Source organism: Zootoca vivipara, chromosome 9, assembly GCF_965207765.1.
Source record: "Zootoca vivipara chromosome 9, rZooViv2.hap1.1, whole genome shotgun sequence".
In the NCBI taxonomy this organism is placed as follows: domain Eukaryota; kingdom Metazoa; phylum Chordata; class Lepidosauria; order Squamata; family Lacertidae; genus Zootoca; species Zootoca vivipara.
Window position 1 is genome coordinate 5,137,406 of NC_142592.1, and position 22,949 is coordinate 5,160,354.

At 42.9% G+C, this 22,949-nt stretch overlaps 1 protein-coding gene across 4 annotated transcripts in view; it reads left to right on the plus strand.

Moving 5' to 3' along the window:
- Positions 1-22,949, plus strand: part of MAGI2 (membrane associated guanylate kinase, WW and PDZ domain containing 2) — a 598,953-nt gene that overhangs the window by 307,396 nt on the left and 268,608 nt on the right. For all 4 annotated transcript variants that reach the window (XM_088676955.1, XM_088676957.1, XM_088676954.1 and 1 more), the window contains one exon: positions 18,776-18,895. In XM_088676955.1, coding sequence (XP_088533081.1) covers positions 18,776-18,895 — 120 coding nt within the window. The remainder of the gene's footprint in view (positions 1-18,775; positions 18,896-22,949) is intronic.

Genomic DNA, 22,949 nt, shown 5'->3' on the forward strand with positions numbered 1-22,949 from the left:
TAGATTCATCTCACTTTGGTTGCCCTCATCTTCTCTTGCTCACGGCCCTTGACCAATCTATCAGTGCTCCTCTGCTCTGGATTTTCTTAATGTCTTGATTGTCTTCTGTCAAGAGAAGCAGGCAAAAGCTAACCTATCAGGGTCTGGCAACTGGGTATGGTCTATGTTGGTGTTACGGTCTTCGTCATATTTTAGTGGGGATTCCTTTTGAACGTGAGCTCCTAAAATAGTGGGACCCCTTCTCAGGAAATGTGAATGTCGCTGTGAAAAGAGGGGATAACAGGATTTATGGGCCAAGTTCACTTATGAAACTTGAGCCCTTCACCATACCCAGAAAAAAGGACACATATCCACATATGCTAATTTATTATGTATAGATGGGCTCAAGGCAGCCTACAGATAAAAACAAGTATCACTAAAAAAAGGTAGAAAAATCATTTAAAACAATTATATTTAAAAATATGTGTTGTTGTTGTTTGTTTAGTCGTTTAGTCGTGTCCAACTCTTCGTGACCCCATGGACCATAGCACGCCAGGCACTCCTGTCTTCCACTGCCTCCCGCAGTTTGGTCAAACTCATGTTCGTAGCTTCAAGAACACTGTCCAACCATCTCGTCCTCTGTCGTCCCCTTCTCCTAGTGCCCTCAATCTTTCCCAACATCAGGGTTTTTTCCAGGGAGTCTTCTCTTCTCGTGAGGTGGCCAAAGTATTGGAGCCTCAGCTTCAAGATCTGTCCTTCCAGTGAGCACTCAGGGCTGATTTCCTTCAGAATGGATAGGTTTGATCTTCCTGCAGTCCATGGGACTCTCAAGAGTCTCCTCCAGCACCATAATTCACCATTATACCGGTATATAAAAATCAATTTAAAACATACAAATTAGAATAAAAACAGTGTGACACCCACCCTTTCATTAAAAGCACTCAGTTCCCAAAAACCTGTTGGAACAAGAAGGCCATCCCCTGCCAGCGGAGTTTTTACCGATGGGCACTTTGAAATTCTTAAAATTGCATAAGTCAATATATTCCATAGTTTGCATTAACTGCTGATCTGTCATCCTGAACTGTCATATCTCCATTGGCTTTTAGATCTTACTTTTGCAGGAGGGAGGCTATTGGTAATAGACGCCGGTTCTTTTGCTCAAGCCTGAGAGAGTGTTAGACTTGATAGCGTAACTGGCCCAAGCCATTTCACTGCATGAGGCACAGGGCCTTCAAGCCCAACCCAGTTCCAGATGTAGAAGCAACTGGATCCTCCGCCAATCTTGAGGACGTCAGACTCACTTATGGGGCACACACAATTACCGTATATCCTCCAGTAAAATGAAATGGCCATGGGGTGAAGCTGCTGCTCCCCTGAGCCCCCAAGACCTGCTCCATCGTTCTGCCTAATGGTAGGATGAGCCCTGACTATTAGCTGTGATGGGAATCGCTATGTTCAGGGGAAGTCTATCTGTGAATAACAGGTGCTGTGCAGAAAGAAAAGGAGAAAGCCGTCATGTTCAATCCCTGCTTCTAAGTGCCTGCAGGCATCTGTGTCACCATTGCTGAGAACAGAATGCTGTTTCTTTGAAAGTGATTCTTCTTGTTTAGAAGAATTGAGAGTGAAAAATACTCATTTCCTAAAGTGTAGGTTTCTCTCCCCCCCCCCTAAGCTTTTCCAAGAACTGCAAGTAACTTAATTGAATTCAGCTGACAGATTTATAAGTGAAGCAGCTGCAGTGTATGTGTCTTTCAGCACCCTGAAAAATATCCTTATTGCTTCAACCATTAACCCTATTACATGTGCCAGATACATTTAGGCTCTTTGGAGATCATCCACACTTGAAGGAGGCCGGACAGTTTCAGTGTCTTTTTATGTCAGAGCTGACAGCTCCTGCTGGGTGCAAATTGCTCTGAAACACAAAAAAAAAATACAACAGGATCAATGAAGATTTAACACATGATTGAACAGAGCCTTGAGATGTTTGGAATGTTCTGTACACGCTGCCTTGCTTCATACAATAGATGTCCCAGCAGCCAGTAAAAACGATTTGCCTTTGTTTTCAGGTGCTTCCCGAAAGTTTTAAAAAAATATAGCAATGTCCCCTGAGTTTCTGTGTTTTACCCAGTGGCAAACAGTGCCACTTGGCTGCCCAGGGCAGCCAACGCAGAGGTGCCCCCTGGGGGCGGGGCGTCGCTCCGCAGCGCGCATGTGTCGCGATGCATGCATCATGATGGCACGACGCACGCGTCAGGATGAACAGCACATGTACATTCTGTCCATGCTGGCACTGCTGCTCCCGTGGCAACCTTACGATCCGCAGAGCAAGCGGCAGCCTTACGAGTTGCCGCTCGTAAGGTTGCCGCGGGAGCAGCAGCTCACACACAGCACTCACACAGCAGCCTGTTACTCCATGAGTGTGCACGTGCCGGAATGCTGCACATGCGCAGTCAGTACACGCTGCTGCTGGCGCATGGCGGCCACACGGGCCGCTGCTTGCACACGGCACGGACCGCGTATGTCCTTATGCTGTGCGTGGCAGAGGTGAGGGGCTGGGAGGGGCGCCCCGAGTGGAGCCCCCCCCTGAGTGGAGCCAGGGGCGGGCCGCCGCCCCCTTGCTACGCTCCTGGTTTTACCATTGCCACCAAATCCCTGTCAGCTACTACTGCTCCATGGCGTGGTCTCCTGTAGGTTTCACCCAGTACCCTCTCCTCCTTGAACTAATAAAAATATTAGAGCATCTGAAGGTAGTGTTGAGCACTGCATTTAATTCATGAAATACATTTCTCTTAGGGAGATACTGAAATCTTATGCCAGGTGGCACCAAAGGATACACCTTCCATAGGAGTAGGAGGTAAATGTCTCTAAATCAGGCATCCCCAAACTGCGGCCCTAGAGATGTTTTGGCCTACAACTCCCATGATCCTTAGCTAACAGGACCAGTGGCCGGGGAAGATGGGAATTGTAGTCCAAAACGTCTGGAGGGCCGAAGTTTGGGGATGCCTGCTCTAAATCCTTATCCAGAAGTTTCTGAACTACAACTCCCATCAACCCTGACCATTGTCATGCTGGCTGGAATCAATGAGCTTAATTCTGATTGGCTCAAATTAGGTTCTGTAAAACTGGCTAACTTGATCACCATAGTGCATGAGCCAGTAGCCTCAAGGTTGGATTTCCGCAATGTGTCCTACTTGGGATTAACATTGAGGTTGGTTTGGACACGGAGGCTGCAGCTGGCACAAAATGTGGCTGCTAGGATGTCTTTGTGTAGCAAAATTAAGTTTGAGGCTGAAGGAAATCTCCACGCAGCTGTGAGAAAACAAAGGGTGTTTATTGCTAGCAATAAAGGCTCAGTGGGATCGCTCTCCAAAAGCAGAGCAAGCCCAAAAGGGTGAGGCCTGCTTAATATACATAGCTGTTATCTGTTAAAACAATACATATGCATGAACTTCCTCCAATCTAAAGTTACAACACAATACTAATTATACCATGTATGGTCTTTCCTTCGTTACATATTCATTAGGCAAGGAAACAAAGGACTCTCTAAGCAGTCCCCACCCCCCTGGTCTCTTTGCATTCCTTTCTACCTGAGGGGGTTGGCACATTTGAGCACAGCACTTCTCACTGTCAAATGTAGACACTTAGGAATGTTGTTTACAACCTTGAGACTAAAGCTGCTCTTAGCACAAGGTAAGGCACTATAAAGAAACAATAGACACAAGGCCTCTAGCCTGGCTAGTTAGCTGAGCTTATAGATCTCTTATGTGCATCATTTGGGATCTGGGATCTATGCAGGCTTCCAATCTACTATTGGGCAAAGTTCAAGGTTTTGGGAGTAACATATAAGACCCTATGCAGCTTACGACCAGGTTCCTTGCATACCCAATAGCTTGCTGTGTTTTGCCAGAGAGTCTCTCTTTGAAGTCTCCTAAAATAGAGCATTTGGAGCAGGGTTTTCAGCGTAGCTGCTCCTGATTTGAGGAATAGCATCCATGTTGAGCTATGACAGGCACCTACTGTTTGCTGTTTCCCCAAACAACTGCTTCCTGGCCCAGTGATCCACAAGAAGGGTTACTTCTCCCAGACATGCCAGTGTTGTATGACTTGGATCCTAACTTTTCTTCCATGAATGGAGAACAGTTCTCATTCATAGAACAGGGTTTTCCTGCCTCCCGCTTCCCTGTGCAGCTCCCTGTAAATCTTTTCCCGGAGGTTGAGGTAACCCTTGAGAATGACATGTGTGTGAGGAGGCTTGCAAGAATGAGGAAGCAACTCAAGAGGCAAGCCCCATGTGGCTTTGGGGGAGAATCTCCAATCTCCTCTCCAATCTGAAGTAATTCTGCATGTGCTGCCCAGATTGTGCTGCTTGTGAAATGTAGCCTCTTAGTCTACAGCAGGCATCCCCAAACTTTGGCCCTCCAGATGTTTTGGCCTACAACTCCCATGATCCCTAGCTAACAGGACCAGTGGTCGGGGAAGATGGGAATTGTAGTCCAAAACATCTGGAGGGCCAAAGTCTGGGGGTGCCTGGTCTACAGCACCCAAAAAGCTGTATTGATTATCATGGCATTACAAGGCCAAGGGCAGGAATCTGATAGTACAGCTTTTGTGCATCTTTTTTGCTTGCCTCTCTTTGTTAGAAATGTAACCCCGAGATGCTGAAGCTACCTCCCACTTAGCATAACATTCTTTTCAAAGTAGCTGTGGAATAAAATGTGTTGATAAGTGTTGTTTGCTCCAGCGCCGTGCAGCTGAAAAGCAAAGGAGAATGCAGAATACCACAAATAAAAGATGTCATATATGTATCTTCTTAGTACACAATGTACTTTGGATGCCACTATTAACTAAAAGCCCAGTCAGGCTGCCAGTAATGTCAAGTGCAATTTAACTGCAGGGTATTGGCCTTATGTCCAATGTTTTCTCTCTTTCCCAGATGGGCGGCGGGAGGGAATCAATATAGAGATTCTTGTAGATGATAGTCGTTCAGCAAGTGTTACCAGCAACAAATCCAGTTGTTCATGGTCCCAAGGCCATAAAACATTTTTCAGTGTGAGCTGGGCCTGGAAACAATCAAGGATAGGTGGCATTGCAGAAACTGAGGAAAATGGAAGCTGCACATGTAATAATCTGCAGAATTTGGTTATGATTTGGAAATCACACACAGGGCAAAGAGCTGTGTGTTCCATTTCACAGGCATGCTGGGGATTCTCCACCCCTCTCCCTACTGTAGTCCCTCAGGGGACAAGACAGGGTAAGAGGAGGCCAATTCTGATTCTTAATTTGCAGCATCATTACAAATGTAGGCAGCTAAAAAACAAACAGAGATCCGTATAATTAAAGCTATGGTTTTCCCAGTAGTGGTGTATGGAAGTTACAGCTGGACCACAAAGAAGGCTGATCGCTGGAGAATTGGTGCTTTTGAATTATGGTGCTGGAGGAGACTATTGAGAATCCCATGGACTGCAAGAAGATCAAACCTATCCATTCTTAAGGAAATCAACCCCGAGTGCTCACTAGAAGGACAGATCCTGAAGCTGAGGCTCCAATACTTTGGCCACCTCATGAGAAGAGAAGAATCCTTGGAAAAGACCCTGATGTTGGGAAAGATTGAGGGCACTAGAAGAAGGGGACGACAGAGGACGAGATGGTTGGACAGTATTATAGAAGTAACTGACATGAATTTGACGCAACTCCGGGAGGCAGAGGAAGACAGAAGTTCCTGGCGTGCTCTAGTCCATGGGGTCATGAAGAGTCAGACACGACTAATAGAATAAACAACAACAACAACAAGGCGGGCATCCAGCCTGCTGGTTTTCTTTCACTTCTAAGATTAGGGAGCAAAGAGGGTTGTCCAACTACAGTGAAACCTCAGTTTACGAACACCTCAGTTTACGAATTTTCGGTTTGCGAACGCCGCGGACCCATCTGGAACGGATTAATTCCCTTTCCATTACTTTCAATGGGAAAGTTCACTTCAGTTTATGAACGCTTCAGTTTAAGTACTCCGCGGACCGTCTGGAACAGATTAATCCACTTTCCATTACTTTCAATGGGAAAGTTCACTTCAGTTTATGAACGCTTCAGTTTATGAACATACTTCCGGAACCAATTGTATTCATAAACCGAGGTACCACTGTACTGTCAGTATGCTACCAAATTTAAAGGCAGCCGTGGAACATACTTTCAAGTGATTCGTTCCTACCCCACCCATATCAAAAGGATAGAGAGCCAGCATGAAGTATTCAGCTTTGCCCCAACTTCAAACCTGATCTCAGAGGAGGAGCAATGGGAGTGGAAGCGCCCCCCTTTCCACCAAGCAAACACCTCAACTTGCCCTCTGTCTCTGGTAGCCCCATTGGTCAGGTTCCTCCTCTTTGTCAACTGAGGCCCAGCCTGAACCCCATAGACCTCAGTAACAATCATTCTGAACCAAGCTAGCCCCTGTCTGAATAGCAGTTTTCCCATATCCCATTTTCAAATTTCAGTGAGTGGCTTTGGGTGTGGTCCTATTTTTGTTTATGTTGTGCGTTGGTTCATTTCATTCTTGTTTCTCTCTCCTTCATGCTCCTTTCCTAGTTTATTTATCACACTGTCAACAAATTTAAGTGCCCTTTCTCTTCATTTCAAGTATGTCAATATTTCTTGCCTCATTTCTCAAAAGCAGCACGTTAATACACACTCAATGCACATTTTTATAGTAGCACACTTTTTCACCTCATATTTCACTGCATTCACTGTGAATGATGTCTCTTCTCCAGGCAAAGGAACCATTTCTCTCTCTATTGTGTTTTATTGTTGAACATGGAATTTAAGGTGTTAGCTTATTTAAGTCAGCACTGTTTCCAGAAGAAGGGGGTGGGGGACATGCGCATGCTATATTTTTGTTTTATTATTGTTATTTATTAAATTTGTATATCACCCTATGCCCATAGATCTCAGGGCAGTTCGCAATAAAAATCCAGAAAATACATAATAAAAACAAAAATGAAGACAACCCAATAATCCCCCCTTCTCCAACATATTTTAAAAGGGCATCAGATATCAATCAGACAAAGGCTTGGTTAAAGAGGAATGTTTTTGCCTCTCTGGTTATGAACTTAATTCATTCTGGAGGTCCGTTCTTAAGCTGAAACCGTTCTTATCCTGAGGCACGCTTTCGCTAATGGGGCCTCCCACTGCGTCCTGGAGCAGCTACTTCTGGGTTAGTGGAGCTCGTAACCAGAAGTGTTAGTAACCAGAGGTACCACTATATAATGAAGGCGCCAGGCAAACCTCCCTGGGTAGAGCATTCCACAAACAGGGAGCCACTGCAGAAAAGACCCATTTTCATGTTGTCGCCATGCGGACCACTTGTGGTGGAGGCACACTAAAAAGGGCCTCAGAAGATTATCTCAGGCCTACATTTATCAAGGTACTTGGAAGTACTCCTTCAAATTAGTGAGTCTTCTAAGTTGGTGCTGTTGTTGTTTATTCAATTTATATACAGTGGTACCTCAGTTTAAGTACACAATTGGTTCCGGAAATCTGTACTTAACCTGAAACGTACTTAACCTGAAGCGAACTTTCCCACTGAAAGTAATGGAAATTGGATTAATCCATTCCAGACTGTCCGTGGAGTACTCAACCTGAAGCGTACTTAACCTGAAGTATGAATGTAATTGGTTCTGGAAGTCTGTACTTAACCTGAAGCGTACTTAACCTGAAGCGAACTTTCCCATTAAAAGTAATGGAAAGTGGATTAATCCGTTCCAGATGGGTCCGCGGAGTACTTAAACTGAAAGTACTCAAACCAAAGCGTACTTAAACCGAGGTATGACTGTACTGCCCTTTATCAGAAGATCCCAGGGTGGTGTAGAACATTAAAAACACATTGCAGAACATCAATGATAAAAACACAGAAAAAGATATAAAAAGGCTAAGGAAATTGCTATTTTATTATTTCAAAATTAATGGTGATAAAATAATAGCTTGGGTCATGTTCATTCAAATTGTTACACTTACAGGGATATGTTTTTCTTTAAAAGCACCATTTGGAGGTAAATTGAGGTATAGGAGGTATTTGCTCTTAATTGAAGAGAATCATATGCTAGTACACCCATTCATGAATATACATTTTCAGCTTTATATGAAGATGGAAAAGGTGAGCTAATAACTTAAACATGCACTAAGCAGACATGAGCCTAGTTATGACTTACCATTAACTGGCCTGATTCACACTTAATGCTCAAGAGAGAGAGAGAGAAAGAAAGAAAGAAAGAAAGAAAGAAAGAAAGAAAGAAAGAAAGAAAGAAAGAAAGAAAGAAAGAAAGAAAGAAAGAAAGAAAGAAAAGAGTACTGGCTGAGAAGAAGAGAAGAAGAGTTTGGATTTGATATCCCGCTTTATCACTACCCGAAGTAGTTTCAAAGCGGCTAACAATCTCCTTTCCCTTCCTCTCCCACAACAAACACTCTGTGAAGTGAGTGGGGCTGAGAGACTTCAGAGAAGTGTGACCACTCTTAACCACTACGCCACACTGGCTGAATGTCCATGTAAACCTCTTGAATGAATAGTATATTTACTTTTTTTATAAAAAAAAGACTGTGATATTCATCCTAACTAGAAATGTCTGAATTTGCAAAAAATAAAAATAAATGAAATCTTAACAGAAGCCTTTGAGGCTTACAATGAGAATCATTTCTCACCTTTTGCAGCCTGTGAATTGGATTTGAAACAGAGCCCTGAGACTAAAATTGGGAGTTTTTCTGAGCCACTGAACTACATCTGATTGTTGATGATTAGAACCTAATTGATCCAAAACTGGGTTAGCCAAATGACATCTCACGGATATAGCTGCAACCATGTTTCTGATAAGCTGCTTGTGAGGTAAATGGTGTTGAGGTAATTGAGGAAGCTCCTGGCTGGTTCCTCAACTATATTTTTTTGAAGGGAATGTGAGGAACCTAAGAGAGGGGAGCAGTTTTACCTAAATAACTTCAACTGTCATTATCTACGTTAAAGCACCTGAGTTGCAGTCCTTTACTAAACAGCTTAAGCTAAAGTGGCTCAATTCGAGTCAAAGTGCTTCAGCTGCAGGAGTCAGCAAACTTTTTCTGCAAGGGGCTGGTCCACTGTGCCTCAGACCTTGTGGAGGGCCGGACAATATTTTGAAGGAAAAAATGAACGAATTCCTACAGGTATGCCCCACAAATAACCCAGAGATGCATTTTAAATAAATGCATTTACTCATGTAAAAACACACTGATTCCCGGACCGTCCGCGGGCCGGATTGAGAAGGCGATTGAGCCGGATCTGGCCCCCGGGCCTTAGTTTGCCTACCCATGAGCTAGAATATGCTTTTGCCCTGGTTCCTGGTTCTTTGCTTTTTGTTTTGTCCTTTCCAAAGAAGGTGACTGGGGAGACCAAGCCAAAGGACAAAGAAATCCTATGAATGCAGAGCAGCTTAGTGTCTCTCAGAAGAAGAAAATGTTGGACTTGTAATCTGCTGCCACACTGCATAACAAGATAAAACTCATGCTTTAAACAGAAATGTCTATAGGTAGTTGGGTTGGGATGAGCATAACAAATATGACACCAATACCTTTTTTATGTAGATTATTTGTTGTTTGTACAGGTGCATTGCTACATGGCAGAAGTTATATCCTGCTCTCAATGAGTAATATCCCTTTTTATTATTAGCTTGTTTTGCAAATGCTGCTTTTGCCCTTTAAACATTCTTCAGTGCTAAGAACATATTCAGCTTAACTGAATGGGTAATGCAGGCATCCCCAAACTTCGGCCCTCCAGATGTTTTGGACTACAATTCCCATCTTCCCCGACCACTGGTCCTGTTAGCTAGGGATCATGGGAGTTGTACACCAAAACATCTGGAGGGCTGCAGTTTGGGGATGCCTGTGGTAATGTATCAAACAGCCACAAGTAATCCTAGAATCCACACCCTGAGATCAGGAGCTCCCTATGTCATCAGGAGCATGCAAAGTCACAAAAGACACACTTCCTTTAGAAGTTGAGGTAAAGTACTCAACTTCTAAAGAGAGCTTTTAGTTCTGCAAGAATCAGGAGAACTCTTGACACACAAGATGTTTATAGATGTTGATCTTGACATATTTTAGTAATGAAACCATGTGATGTAATTCCATAATGCAACAGGCCCTTCATTTGCCTCATTACTGAATGCAAGCAGTCAGATGGCCAGCATATAGATAATAATAAAATAATACTTAGTAGTAGTAGTAGTAGTGTAACTTATGCCTTGAGTACCTTCTAAGCTGCTTCTTACCCTACTTTTTGGACAGCGCTGGGGCCACTGTTGCCTCCCAACCTTCATTGCAGTGCAGCATGTCTCTGTTTTTCCTGTAGAGAACAAAGAAACCTCTTTCCTGTCTGTCTCTTGCAATCTCTAATATCCAACTTTTTTGTAATGCTTTTAAAATATATTACTGAAAAGGGACCCACTTTATGAAAGGATCTTTGGGCACCTGTAAATTCAATTAAAGGAAGCTCTGTCTTTTACAGATGGTTGCTATTAGCTTCTCTGAATCACGCGCATTATACTTTCTTTTGAAATGGCAATTTGCAGATTGAATTTCTACCAAACATCACTTCTCTTCTTTTCATCTTTAACGGAGGAGTCTCAAGCCTTTAAACCCCAAGCCTCCTCTGTTGCTCTTAAATATTGAAAATCACACAATTACCCCAAAACTATGTAGAGCACATTTTAATGTTCTTCTGCAATGTAAAAAGCTGTATTCATTTCATTCCTATATACAAACATACTGTTACAAATACATACCAACATACATGTACACACATGACAATAATCTTCTATGCTTGATTTAACTCAATGAATTCACTTCACACCTCTTACTGTTAAGGTTCTTTACCCTGTGAATATTATTATTAACATCTTGAAAAGCCTTCTTGGCAAAGATAATGGAATAAAGATGTTTTATGGGTTAGGAACAGAGCTAAGAATGAGCTTCTTTGTAGATGGGTTTAATCTTCGGTCAGGACTACTCTTGAAAGTAGATTCATTGTAGGTGGAATTGGGAGTTTGCCAACTGCACAAAGATGACTCAATTAACACTTTGATTGCTAGTCTGAAAGTCATGGCGTTTGATCTAAAAACCATAAATGGAAAGCAAATCACTACTAGCATTCCACACTAACAGAACTGTTCAGTTTGTGAAGGTCCTTTATGTATGTATTACAGAAGTTCTCGTCTTTCAGTTCCACTGTTTTCATGTATTTCAGTGCAAGGTATAAAACAGTCTTTCACATGCCCTCCACATTTCAAAGGGCACTATTGGATCAAACCTGTGCTATAGGGTCATGAAAATGCCCAGCAGATCAGTTCTGGGACTGACTTGCATTGTTACCATATGAGGATACCACCTTAGCTGCCTGAAGTGGAGCAAAGCTAAGCCATACCAGTCTGCACCAGTTGCAGATTGGAACAATATAGAAGCAGGGAATTGTAGAGCTGGAAGAGACCCCGAGGGTCATCTAGTACAACCCACTGCAATGCAGGATTCTCACTTAAAGCATCCATGGCAGATAACAAGATTCCTAGCAAACAAATAAGCATAGGAAGTGACTGCTCTTAAAGAAGCCTGCTTTAGACCTTTTGGATTGGAACTGCTATTGGACAGTTACCCATGCTGCCTTTGAGGGGAAGTGGTGGAGACTAGGGCTGGGCGATATGTGGTTTTCAACATCATGATGTATCACCAGCTAAACATTGCAATATACCAATATATCATGATGTCTGAAATAAGGATGGCTGGCTTCCTTATTTCAGACAGAGGGCCTTCTCGGTAGTGGCACCCACCCTGTGGAACGCCCTCCCAGCAGATGTCAAGGCAATAAGCAACTATTTTACTTTTAGAAGACAACTGAAGGCAGCCCTGTTTAGGGAAGTTTTTAATGTTTGATGCTGTACTGTTTTTAATATTTGGTTGTAAGCCACCCAGAGTGGCTGGGGAAACCCAGCCAGATGGGCGGGGTATAAATAATAAATTGTTGTTGTTGTTGTTGTTGTTTTTTCCTGCATTGTGTTTTTTTGCCAGTTCCTGCTCTTGTGATTTGCTTCCCCCTGCATGAGGCAGGCGAGAGCTGAACTGGCAGAGTTAATAGGGGCTGCAGGAACCAAGAGAGGCATTGGCTGGCTTCACGGTTTCCCCCACATTGTGATTTTTGCATAGCACACACACGAACACACACATCATGATTCACAATATATTGTCAGGTCAAAAATTATGAAACCAATATCACAGTATGGACTTCAAACTGGTTTAGTGTGGCAGCACCAACACTTTCAGCCTATTGACTTCAGGCAGGCATCTTCACTGTATTCCTTTTGGTGCCTGCTGAAGAAATTCTTATTTAGACAAGGCTACTCAAGGGTTGTGGGAGTTTGAATTTGTTTTAGCCTATTTTATTGCAGTTTTAACCTTCTGTGTGTTTTTAATCATGGTTGCAAAATGTTTAATGATAATTTTTTTGTTTTATCTTTTTTTGCAACTGCATCGAGGTTTTATCTCCAATCAAGTGGCATATAAATATAAATACTGTAAATAAATAAATAAATGTTGTACCAAATGTTGTACCATTGGTCCAGCTAGCTGAGGACTGTGCATGCTGCATAGGGTTTCAGGCACAGGTTTTCCCCAGCTGCCTGGGACAGGATCTCATGGAGACATTTACAGTGGTACCTCTACTTACGAATTTAATGCATTCCAAACGTACATTCGTAAGTCGAAAAAAAAATGTAAGTCGAATCCCATAGGAATGCATTGGGAGAAAAAAATCGTAAGTAGAAGCAACCCTATCTAAAAATTTGTGATGGTGTATCTGTATCCATTACATGCACATCACGCAATGTAGCAACAATGTAGCCCCCTCCCTTTTTCATTGTAACTCTCAGCTAGGGAAGGATTTCTAAACTTTTATGGTGTTGTCTTTTACTCTCTTACTCAGAGCCAGTATCATAAACCCCTTGGAGCTTCCTGCCTTGTAATACATGTAAAGTCAGTTTCCTTGAAAATAATGTTCACTGTTTGTGCCATCTGGGAGTTTCGAAGAACAAGACAAATGCAGAATACCTCTGTTTTATGTTCCTCTGACAGAGATGAGTAGAAGTTCTCAAGCAGTTTTATTGCTTATGGCAATATTATCCCTATATAAAGTAGCAAAGCAAGCAAGCAAAAAAAAAAAGCTCATTAAATATTGTTGAGGTTTGCTATGGCAAGGTGTATTCAAGGTCATATTAAGGTTGCATCTGATGTTTATTAAAGATTAGCAATCCAATTCTGCAGGAGCCCTCTGGCTATATTAAGGCATGATAAGCCTTGCATACATCTGGCAGTAACAAGCTGTTTCAACTGCAGAACATGCATTCACTCCAGGTACGTGTCCAGCAAAACCAAAGAGCATCATATACTGAGAAGATCTTCCTTGCAGTCCTTCTTGCTATAAATAGAACAATAAAGATGTACCTTTTCCTAAGGATTTTCTTCACTTTAATAGTTTATTTTTCTGTGCTTGGAAACGACACTGAAGGCCTCTCCGTATGATCAGTCAAAAAGCATGCTCCAACCTTATTTTAGGCTTCTTCACAGTGTGCTCTGCTTGCTTAAGGGAATCGGACTGAAGGGCCATCAGTATGCCAGTGAAACCCATGACATCTCAATCAGGACAGGCATTTCTGGTGCGGGGCTGTTGCCTGGAGGTAGTAATGGGCTAGGTGTGAGCCACTAAATTGAAACTGAATCCAGACAACATAGATATATTCTATGTTGCAGGCTTGCAAGTCTGAGAAATGCATAGATGACTGGTTCTAGATGGTGTTGCACTCCCCCCCCGGGGGGGATGACCACTACATAGCTTGGTGTTATTCATTGATCCAGCATTGCCACTTGACACTTACGTGCCATTGGTGGCAAAAAGTGCCTATTTCTAGTGATGGGCCTTTCTGGATAGCGGTAGTCTAGCTACTACGGTCTATGTCTTGCAACCACCAGATTGGACTAGTACTGTATCTCAATGTAGGACTACCCTTGAAGACTGTTTGGAGGCTTCAACCAAAGCAGAACACAAAGTGCTAATGGGCACCATTGGCCAGGCTCATATTAAAGCAGTCCTTAAATATCCACTGGTTGACAGCATGCTTCCAAATCCAATTCAGTTTGTTGGAGCTGTGCTACTGGAGCTGCCCCCTTTTTCAAGCAGTCACAACACAGAAATCATGAGGGCTGTGTATTTTATCCCACGCATTGACTGCCGTGAGTTACAGATTCAAAAGGGGGGGGGCTCTGCATATCTCACCGTGGCATTTTATGAACCTAGCAGTGCCCCTACACAATTGCAGGAGCAGTGATGCTACCAGCTGTTTGAATCAGTTTTGATGGGGAAATTTGTGGCCTGTGCACAAACAAAAATATATGCATTATGCAAGGAACAGCTTATGCATAAACTTGAGAAGCTCTACCATATTTTCCCTTTGACATCTCACTGCTGCATAGAACCATGCCTGCTAAGAAAGGGAAACCCCCCCCCCAAAAAAATGCATTTCATTTTCTAATAATCACTAACAGTATTCACATGAGAGACATAGCAAATGTTCAGAGGTAGCTAATACATTTGCATAAGTAAATGAGTGTGCAAGAACCAAAATCTTCACTTCCAGCAGACATTATCAAAGTGCTGTCAGTACTGACAAAGATAGTAAGACACAGACTATTTCATGTGCAAAGACCACAAAGTAAATTGTATTTGTTGCACCGAATGCAGGGCACTTGGCTGAATTCATTTGTTCAGCAACGCTACTCATATTTTAAAAACCAATACAAATGGTTGTATTTCAGTAAAACTACCGGTAGGTAAAACTTCTTCTTGCATAAACAAGAAGAATGTCTGGAGGTTGGTTGTAAACCCTCTTTTCCTACTTTTAGTTTATCATGTGCTGGCTGGGAATTGGCATATTTCCTGTCTGAAGGATTGCATCCTCTACTCCAGGGGTCAGCTGTGGGCCAGTCCACTGTCCCTCAGACCATGTGGTGGGCCAGACTATATTTTGAGGGGGGAAATGAACGAATTCCTATGGCCCACAAATAACCCAGAGATGCATTTTAAATAAAATGACACATTCTACTCATGTAAAAAAACACCAGGCAGACCCCACAAACAACCCAGAGATGCATTTTAAATAAAACGACACATTCTACTCATGTAAAAACACGCTGATTCCCAGACCGTCCATGGGCCGAATTGAGAAGGCAATTGGGCCGCATCCGGCCCACGGGCCTTAGGTTGCCTACCCCTGCTCTACTCCCACATTCTAAATGCCTTAGAAACAACTAAGAAACAAAAGGCGTATAAATTATACAGCTCTCCCATGTGGATGGCTTTCAGCTTCCCATCTGCCACACAGAGAGCCCAGAGATTGTCATGGTGTCAGCAAATTGAGCATATAATTCAAACTAGTTGGGAGTATATCCCAAACAAACAAATTCCAAGTGTCAGGGGGAAAAGGAAGTACTTTGAGGACAAAGTAACCCCTCAGGCTTGGAAAACTGCAGTACTCCGCCTGACCTCCTAGCAACTGTGGTGGTGGTGGTGGGGGGGGTCCTGAGGAATAAGGTCATCAGCTGCAGATATCTTGCCCCCAAATGATTTGAGCCTAAACAGTAATTGGATGTTATGTTATGACCCGGGGGGGGGGCTTAGAGCAATGATAACATGTTCAACATACCAATATAGCTCTTGCACGCCATGTCAGCCTAGAATTCTTTATTTAGCCAAGTGGGCAGGGATGTATTGCTGCTTGTAGATCAGAGAAGATATACAGCTATTTTGAAATGTAAAGGGGTATGCCAATTTAAGTACATCAAAGTTAGTTTAAACAGTTTAGCTTGGTTTGATTGATTTAAAGCATTTTTACTTTGTGGCTTATATGAGATCAATAACATACCATTCAAGACAGTCCCTGCCCTGAGGTTTAAGGGGAAAAGGAAGGAGGGATGACAACTCAAGCACCAGTTCTTGAAACAATGCGGAACTTATGACCTGTGGGGTCTTTTTTATTTTATCATGTCTTTCCCCCTTTTCTTCCAAGTTCTGCACTGGCTAGAAGGAGGAGGAAACAGCTGGTTGCGAAGTTCCATTCTAGATTGGCATGGGCATACGGTAGCTAGGGGGCAGCTGCCACCTAATTCAATACAAATCAATACAAATCTGCGGTTCTGCCTCCCTAACAAAAGCCTACCCCCCCCCCCGTGACTCTGCCCAGGTAGATTGGGAGGTAGGGAGGCTTTAGCCCTTTGCCCCCATTGTGGGCCCAGTGTAGATCAGACCTCTCACACCTGCGGTTTCCATTTCCAGAAAAGATCCATTGAAACAAATGAACCCAAATACATGCAGACATTGTCAAAAGCTATCAAGGTCCCAGATGTAGGGATGGGAGAGAAATTTAATGACGACCTACCTATTTTGTGCTTCCCAATAAAATGCACATATGCTTTGAAATGGGCAGTTCTGTCTGTATGTATGAGCGAAAGTTTCGCCTTTGTGCTCCATTGTGTTTGTCTACTAAGGGCATTGCGTGAGGTTTCTGACCCCACCTGCTCCTGGAGTTACCACCCAGTTGTTGTAGCACTCAGGCTGAAATGCGGTTGGACTCTCAGCAGCGTGCTGCTTGCCCCTGCAATTGAGGGGGCCGAGGCAACATCATGTGCACATGCCCTGGGGCATGCTGATGTCACTCATGGACACTGCGTGATGTGCTGGCATGTCATGTGCATGCTTCACGGCTTCTGCATGTGGCATGAGCATGCCACGCGTCACGCACGAGAGAGGGAAGCGCATTGTGCGGCGTGCATGCGCAATTGCCACAGAATTTTGAGGGGGCTAGGCTCCCTCCTTGAAATTTTTTGGGGGCCCTCAGTCTCCTGCCCCCCCAAACATGGCGACCCTGATCAGCAGACAGACTGTGCTGCATGTTTATAGAGGTGTGCTTGCGCCTGCTAGGCTCTCCTTGCATATTTGTAAATAAAATAAATATAACACCGATGGGTATGTCTTGAGGGTGTGCTCTTCGAAAGGCAAATAGATCCTTATTGTGTTATCCCTGAAACTAACCAGTTGGAGAAATTGGGACAGGATAACTCTTTTCTAAAGCACATGGGTAATAATGGCCCTTTGTAATTCACTTGGGTTTTTATTGTGTTGTAGCCGACCTGGAACCACACTTGCCTTTAATTGCTGTGAGTAGCTACAGCAACATCAGGGTTATGAAGTGCTTTCACAAAAGATGCAAATTACATGTTGAGAGACAGAGAGCGAGAGAGCGAGAGAGACTTGATTTTTGAATAGCAATTGCTTTTCAGCATCAAATGTGGCAGCATTATAAATAGTACGGTGTCACTTAGTGCAGAATAATGAAGACAGACTGTTGCATTCTTTGTCAAAATTGGCACACTCATGGTGCCATCAGGTTTTTCAGCCAGCGAAGTTGAGGAATTGGCCTTATCATGGCACAGCTAGTAGACAATCCCAAGTAGTCCAAAAGTGCTTGCTGATATAATGACAGCAAATGGTTTCACTGCTCAGTTAATGGAAGAGATAGCCCCACCCCCAAAGCCATCTAAGTAGACTAGTAGTGTGATCTGAGGAAAGGGGGATTCTGATGACAAAGGTTCCATTAAACTGAATGGGGGTGAGCTGGGACTGGCAGAATATGACAAAGCTTAGGTTTTAAATTTACACACCAGTCACAGCTGCAAGTGAATTGGGGATCTGGGAAGCATTTTGTTATACATCATGTCCTCATGCTATCTTCCTCGAAAATGCTTTTGGAGCATGCATGTGATAACATGGTATCCCATAAACCAGGCATCCCCAAACTGCGGCCCTCCAGATGTTCTGGCTTACAACTCCCATGATCCCTAGCTAACAAGACCAGTGGTCGGGGAAGATGGGAATTGTAGTCCAAAACATCTGGAGGGCTGAAGTTTGGGGATGCCTGCCATAAACCATTGTGGGAGTCACATTCAGGGATGATTCTTGGTTCTTTCCCATTTGAAATGGAACTAGGGGAGATTAGGCCCCCAGTGGGGCTAACTTAAGCTAAGAACAGAGAAAATGGGAGAAGAGCAGCAGCAGGAGGAAAGACAGGATGGAGGAGATGCCTCGTGTACCCACGACACTGATTTAACTCAGACGGCTGGTGCAGCCTGAATCGAAGCTGGTGAAGCTGCCCAATGGAATGATTCAGTGCTTTTTTTCTAGAAAAATATGTGCCGGTACTCACCATGAAATTGTTGCAGTAAGTGCCACACTTTCTAACAACAACAAAAGAGGTGTTGGTACTGTGTACCCTTGAGTACTCCCTGAAAAAAAACCCAGCACTTCCTGAGACCAAGAGGGCTCATAACTCTGACTCACTGTCAAGCCAGTCTCCAAAAGGATAGGGTGAAGCAAAGTGATGTAACAGGGAGGGATGTCCATGACCAATAAACAGTACAAAAGCTCCAACTTCATCTTATATGGAGTTCATGAGTAGAACCAGTGGAGGGCAGGAGTTTTGACATACCCCTCTTCCTGCCGGAAGCCATGTCCACTGTCGGCAATATGCACACCTATATGTGAAGCTCTGCAGTCTGCAGCAAATAAATATTGTAGTTAACGACCTGTACTTTTTAAGAAACCATACAATAAACCAAACCTAAGATAAGTTTTTCAGATATCAGATGCCCATTAAGGTGCATAATAGCAGTTTGTGTTTTCTTTCCTTCAAATTAGGCACTACAAGGCCTCATAAGGAGGGGGAGGTCCCTGGTGTGGATTATATCTTCATCACTGTTGAAGATTTTATGGAACTAGAGAAAAGTGGTGCTCTCTTGGAAAGCGGGACATATGAAGGTAAGCTGCGTTCTTTAATTGCAAAATCTGCTTTATGTTTTCATTATGTTTTCCTCCATTTTCTGGAATTACATTAGGACATCCCATTAGATTGTATCATAGCACCCATTATCTTAAATTTATGAGCAGCCAGATGGTAGTTGTGAAAGTATTCCCCCCCCCATGAAATATCTAAATGCAAATGGGCTCGATTTAATTGGAATTCATGTCAGTTAAGGGGAAGGGAGAATAAAAAGTGAAAGCTAAACCACTCAGCACTTAGCAAAGTTAAGGCATTAAACAATTTTTTTCATTTAATTAATGAAATAAGGTATAATAGAATACATACAAAAAAGACAGAGTTAATGTCCTTGGGCAATAATTCACAAATATTAATAAATTAAAGCTGAGTCAAAAGGATTCCACAAGGTCAGAAAATCAAGGGAGTTAACACCTTTATATTTGTATCTGAACATTTGGGTGATATTCAGGATGGGGCCTGAGGCCATCTGCACTAAAGGGGGTGGGGGTGGTGACATGTGTTCAGTTGTGCTGTGTTCTGAACACAGCAACCAGAGTCAGGCCAGTGTCCATTTGGTTGTCTACTCTTCATTTGAGATTCTTGAACATCATCATGCTTCATAATTGTTTGAGATTGTCATTACACCAAATACCTGAGCCTAACTTGCAAATGCTTCAAGCCAAGCACTGCTCATTGCAGTGCAGAGAGGGTGAATGAAAATGCTAGATTGAGGTGGACAGTTCTACACACACACACACACACACACACACACACACACACACACACACACAGCTGCACGGTACCCATACATTATTGATGTTCTTGCAGATAATTGTGTAAACTGAAAGCTGAATCAGCAATTTTAAAACTGATGTCATGCAGATTTTTGTAAAACTTTTTTTTTAAAAAAAAAGAAATAAAAATCTTAGAACCTTAACTACATGGCAAGTAGATATGGAATTTCTGCAATGGGATTTAAAAATATCTGCTTGAGAAGTGACAAGCTGGCAGCTTAATGATACCTCTAGGGTTACTGTTGATTCACCTCATGTCAAACTTGTTCAAGATAAAAAAAAATGTGTGAAATGGAAGTATGTTGAATAATACTGGAAGAGGAATGGAATGGAAATGTGTAAAAAAAACCCACAAAAAACACCATAGAAACTTGTAAACAACATGTTTCTTATAGTACATAAATGTGGTACCACATTATATCATGTCTTTGGTCTTTTTTGACTGCTTATCCCTAGATATTATAGGATTGCAAGCTGTGCATTAAAAACAGGTACATTCTGTGGAAGTCTAATATATTGGGTGATTTCATCTGTCTGTGAAGGAACAGTGCAGGGCTCAGGCTTATAATATAAAATCATATTGTTTTTGCTATCTAGGAACTTATTTTTCCCCACCAGCAGCTGGGACTGGAACTAATAGTCCCAGTATCTCCATCAGGAAAATGACATTGGAGGCACCATTCCCACCAAGGACATGGTTCCAGGCAACGCCATTTACCCACTGGCGATGCTGCAACTGGTACTTTCAGTCCTGGTCTCTGACAAAATAAACACATGTATAAGACATTCTACTGCAGAGGTGGGGGGACTGTTTTTAGCTTGATGACTGGATCTGGAAGTGGCCCACAACGCATGAGCCATTTTTGGCAGAGGGTAGGCCCAGCCACCTGCTATCATATCAGAAGTGATTGGCGCTGATGGCAAGCCCCACTTTATCTGTGGGCAAGTGCAGTGTGGATTCAAACCATGCCAGCAAACAGACATTTTTCCTTAACAGACTGGCAAAGCTGTCTAACAGTGCTGGTCTGCAGCAGAAAAATTGCCCCTTTGAAGGCATAGTTTTGAGTCCAAACTGCATCTGCAAATGGACAGTTTCAGACGGGGCGTGCAGTTTCAGCTCCAATCTGCTCTTGGATGCTTTCAGCAAGACCAAGGGACAATCAGGAGCACACTTTAAGCTCCCAATGGTTCATTTTCAGACATCAGGCGTGGGGCAGGTGGGTGTAGTTTGGGGGAAATGACCTCACAGACCAAATTCAGACCCCTGCCGGCCAAATTGGGCCCATGGACTGGAGGTTTGCCACCACTGTTCTGCTGGGAGCAGCTGCAGCTGCTACCTCTGCCTTTCCCTTAGGCCAAAATGAGTTTCTTCTCATTGGAGAAGGGTGAGGTGCTGGTGGGTCACAGCAAGTAGGGCTGTGTTTACCCAGTTATGGGGCTGTCATACGTCCAGATTTCCCAGGATTTCAAAGGCAGAATTGACATCTGGGGAGGATTTTCGAAAGGTGGCGCTTTGTCCTGGACCTTAGGCAAGTCAATTGAAAAACCACGTTATTTTGGTGCTCTTCCTAAATTTTGGGGTCTTCCCAACAGTTTTTAGGGTGTCCTGTTTTTTACTTTTTGAAGTAAAAACCCTACATAAAAGAACCTTGCTTACCCCAGTCTTCCTCATAAACATTCAGATACAGGGCTCTCTTATGTAAGAACCTTCCCTTCATTGTTTGTAATATTTCTAGTGACGGCTGCAGTGAGAGACTAAAGTGCCATCACTTTTATATTATACCAAAACTGGTTGCAGTGTTTAACCGACAAATATTTCAAGTATATTTATTGACAAATACATCCAGAGGCTTAAAGGAACATATTACTAACATTATTTCTGTCAAGCTAACCTACCATTTAATTGTAGGATGTGGTATCTTCCAATGAAAGTTCTTGAAGGCACATATCAAGCTAAGAAAGTTTGGACCTGAATAGCGCTTGATTGCAAAACCACCTTGGAACCGTATATGGCCTAAATGCCAAAAAAACACATTACAGTGTGTTGTATAATCTTACTTAGACAAATGCTTCTGTGCTCCAAAGCATGATCCTTGGGAGGGGATAATTTGCAAATGAAAATTAGAATGAGAGGCTTTCCCCAGCAAAGAATATAGGCATGTTTCCCAGCAAAGGTCATATTTACCTCCTAGGCATGGAGTTTAAGGGGAACAAAATTTCCTTGCCCTGTCCCCTTCTTCCCTCCTTGAGGATGCTTAGCTATCAGATTAATACTACATTCCCTTTCAGTGTAGAGTGTAGCTTTAACTTGAGCTATCGGAGGAAGAACAGTGTTGATATAGCAAATAAATAAATAAAGCTGCTGTTTTATGGGGGGGGGGGAGAATTTGGATTTGCCATCAAGACATGTCAAACCCTTTGGGGGAAATGGTCAGTGTCAAGAGACTTTCTTTATTGCCACTGGCAAATAGACACCTGACTCAGCTCACTGAAGTCATTGAAAAGTTCCTTCTTCATTTACCTCCATCTTCCTCCTTTCACTTTTGTGACAGCCACAATTTTTTGGGGGGGGGGAGGCGAGCAAGGAATTTTTTTTTTGCCTATAGGAATCTGTCAAACATATGTCATCTGATCTGATTCATCTGCCAGTTGATCCTACTGTTTCTTCTCCTTTGTGTCGAGGCAGTGTTCAAACCCAGCTAATGTTTAAGTGTTGTGTGGTACCGGCTGCATTTCTTATGTGGGAAACAAAGCTCTGTTTCCAAATACAGCAATATTGGTCTTTACAGAAGCTGGGAGAAATGAGTGGCATCCCACTATAGCATCCATGTCAGTATCCCTGTTAAATAATTCAAGATGATATTGACTGGGACCTATATATGTTGCCCCGCCTTGGGGAATGTTAACATTAACCTGTTTCTTGCCAAGTATGTTATAGAGTATTAAATTTGCAGTATCTTCCATAGCAGATCTTCATCAGCATTTTTGACTGGCTTCTCAAAGCCTTGCTCTTTCAAGGAGGAAGGCCAACCGTCACTGTTTTCCACCCAGCGCACACCCATAATTCAGACACACATGGTTTTCTTCCACTGAAGTGCTTTGTTCAAGGTGCTCTTGCAATTCAGATGTCAAACAAATAAATAAATGCTACAGACATATCAATGAAGTGAAAATAATGTTGCGAGGCATACTATAATTTCAGGGTGGGATGATGCAGGTCCAGCTTGTAGACACAGGGTATGATTTTACACAGAAAGCA